The sequence below is a fragment of the Eimeria mitis genome, genomic scaffold (genome assembly GCF_000499745.2).
Source record: "Eimeria mitis Houghton genomic scaffold, Emh_scaff591, whole genome shotgun sequence".
In the NCBI taxonomy this organism is placed as follows: Eukaryota; Apicomplexa; class Conoidasida; order Eucoccidiorida; family Eimeriidae; genus Eimeria; species Eimeria mitis.
Window position 1 is genome coordinate 2798 of NW_013574145.1, and position 2580 is coordinate 5377.

Below are 2580 nucleotides of genomic sequence, written 5' to 3' on the forward strand. Positions count from 1 at the left end.
AGAATAAAACAATAGTAAGAATTAAAAATATTTAATAAAAATAATAAAAATAAAAATAATAAATATAATAAATAATAATAAATATAATAAATAATAATAAGAAAGAAAATGATAGTAACAATATATAATAAAAATAAAAAAAATAATTACTATAAGGAGAATAATAATAATAATAATAATAATAAATAAATAAAAAATAAAAATAAAATATAATGTTTGTTTTATAGTTGGGGTGTATGCATGCATGCATTTGTTTGTTTGTGTATAGATAAAGAAACAGGAGATAGAGGCAGCGGAGAGTCTCCTCGACTGTCACCCCACACGCTTGTCTGTGTCTGCTGCTGCGGGCCCCAACACAGAAAAAAAAGAACATATGTTGTCTTTGGGTTTTTATTTACAACTCCCCCTCGATGCTGCTACTGTCTCCTCTCTAGACAGCTGTCTCCTCTCGTCTCTGGGGGCAGAATGCATGCAACCAAAGCCCCAAAAAAGTAGTAATATATCTCCTCCTCATCACCACCAAACCCTCATACTACATATTCTCTCGCCGCCGGGGGCCCTGTACCCTCTTGAGCCTCCTGTAGTATGGGTGGGTGTAGGGGGGCCCCCCTCAAAGGGGGCCCCCTCAGGGGGGGCCCCCCTGCTGCAGCACGAACCCTCTCCTTACAGTGCTGCTGCTGGGGCCATTCTGTGTGGTGCTTTTGCTGCTCACAACTCAGTTCGTCTCGCGCGTCCGCTGCAGCAGCTGCGTGCGAGTGTATTGCCTCTTAGAGAGGAGGGGGGCCCCCCCGGGGGGCCCCCAGAGGGCCCTGGGGGCCCCCCAGCCCCGGGGCCAGGAGGGATGGTGGGCCCCAAGCTGCTGAGTGTACTCGCGTCGCCTGCATGCGAAACCACTATCTCAGATGTTGCTGCGCTGCTGCATGCAGCCTGGCAGCTGGAGGCCCACTTCGATGAGCTGCTGGCTAAGGAACCCGAGGGGCCCCGCGGGATGCATGCACGGTGGGTAGCGGCGGCGACGGGGGCCCCCTCCTCCCCCTTGTCTCCTGCAGCAGCAGCAGAACCACCAGCAGCACCAGCAGCAGCAGCAGCAGCAGCAGCAGCAGCAGCAGGAGGAACAGGTAAGAAGGAGACAGCAGCAGGTATTGAACAGGAGGAGGATAGACGACAGCAGCAAGACGGAAAAAGGGGGGGGGGCCCCAGGGTACAGCGTGATGGTGTGAGCAGGAGGGGCCCCCCCCTGTCTCAGGGGCCCCCATCATCAGGGTGTATAAGAGGAGAACTAACAGCAAAAGAAATAGAAATATGTAAATATATAATTGAGAGTATAAAGAAAACAAACTCAGCTGAGGCGAGGGGACTGCCCGTGCGGCAACACTTCGATGATGTTTTACAGTTTATGTTAAACCCCACAAAGAGAGTGCTTGTGCTGCAGGGGGAGACAGGGTGAGGCTTAGTATTATATCTGCTGCAGCTGCTGCAGCTGCTGCAGCTGCTACAGCTGCTACATCTGTTGCAGCTCCTGCATCGTCGCTCCTCGTACATTCCTTTGCTGCTGCTGCTGCTGCTGCTGCTGCTGCTGCTGCTGCTGTTTTTGCTGCAGGTCTGGGAAAACGACTCAGCTGCCGCGCATGTTACTGGAGGCAGCAGCACACATCGCACTGCAGCAGCACACCTCCAACAGCAGCAGCAGCAGCAGCAGGAGCAGCAGCAGCAGCAGCAGCAGCAGCAGTATAAGCAGAGAGAAGTTTCCTGCTTATATAGTTTGTACGCAGCCCCGGCGGCTAGCAGCAGTGTCAGTAGCTAGCCGTGTAGCTAGCGAGATGGGGGCCCCCCTGGGGGGCCTCGTAGGGTACCACGTTCGCCTAGAGTCTAGACTGTCTCCTCACACCTGTCTCCTTTTCTGTACTCATGGTGTTCTTCTTAGACAACTGCTCAGTGGAGAGTAAAACAAAACACTCTTCTCGTGCTGCTCCCTGCTCGGCTGCTGCTGCGCTGCTGCTGCTCTGCTGCTGCTGTGCTGCTGCTGCTCTCTTGTTGCTTTGCTGCTGCTGCTGTGCTGCTGCTATGCTGTTGCTTTGCTGCTGCTGTTCTGCTGCTGTGCTGCTGCTGTGCTGCTGCTGTGCTGCTGCTATGCTGCTGCTGTTCTGCTGCAGCAACTCATGCGAGGTCTGTATGTGTGAAATCCAGAGACAGTTTCATCTCCTATCACACGTCGTGATTTGTCTCTCCTTTTAGTTATAATATATGAGGGTTTAGGGTTTAGGGTTTAGTATATATTTTTTTTTTTTTTCTCTGTCTCTGTCTCTGTCTCCTGCTGCAGCGCGCTAGACAAAGTCTCCGTGGTGGTGGTCGATGAGGTGCACGAGCGCTGCACTGAAGTCGATTTGCTTCTTCTTGTACTCGCAAAGGCTCTCGCTATGAATAAACATAATGTATATATACATACACATAAATATATTCCTGCTGCTGCTGCTGCTGCTGCTGTTGCTGCTGCTGTTGTTGTTGTTGCTGCTGGTGCTGGTGGTGCTGCTGGTGGTGGTGGTGGTGGCGGTGGTGGTGGTGGTGCTGGTGGTGGTGGTG

General features: G+C 51.4%; 1 protein-coding gene across 1 annotated transcript in view; it reads left to right on the forward strand.

Moving 5' to 3' along the window:
• The window catches only part of EMH_0017140 (uncharacterized protein), a gene marked incomplete at both ends in the record, with an annotated part of 6077 nt that overhangs the window by 2234 nt on the left and 1263 nt on the right, over window positions 1-2580 (forward strand). The window contains 3 exons of the mRNA XM_013500823.1: window positions 269-1216; window positions 1601-1764; window positions 2321-2357. Of these exons, the coding sequence (XP_013356277.1) occupies window positions 269-1216; window positions 1601-1764; window positions 2321-2357 (1149 nt within the window). The remainder of the gene's footprint in view (window positions 1-268; window positions 1217-1600; window positions 1765-2320; window positions 2358-2580) is intronic.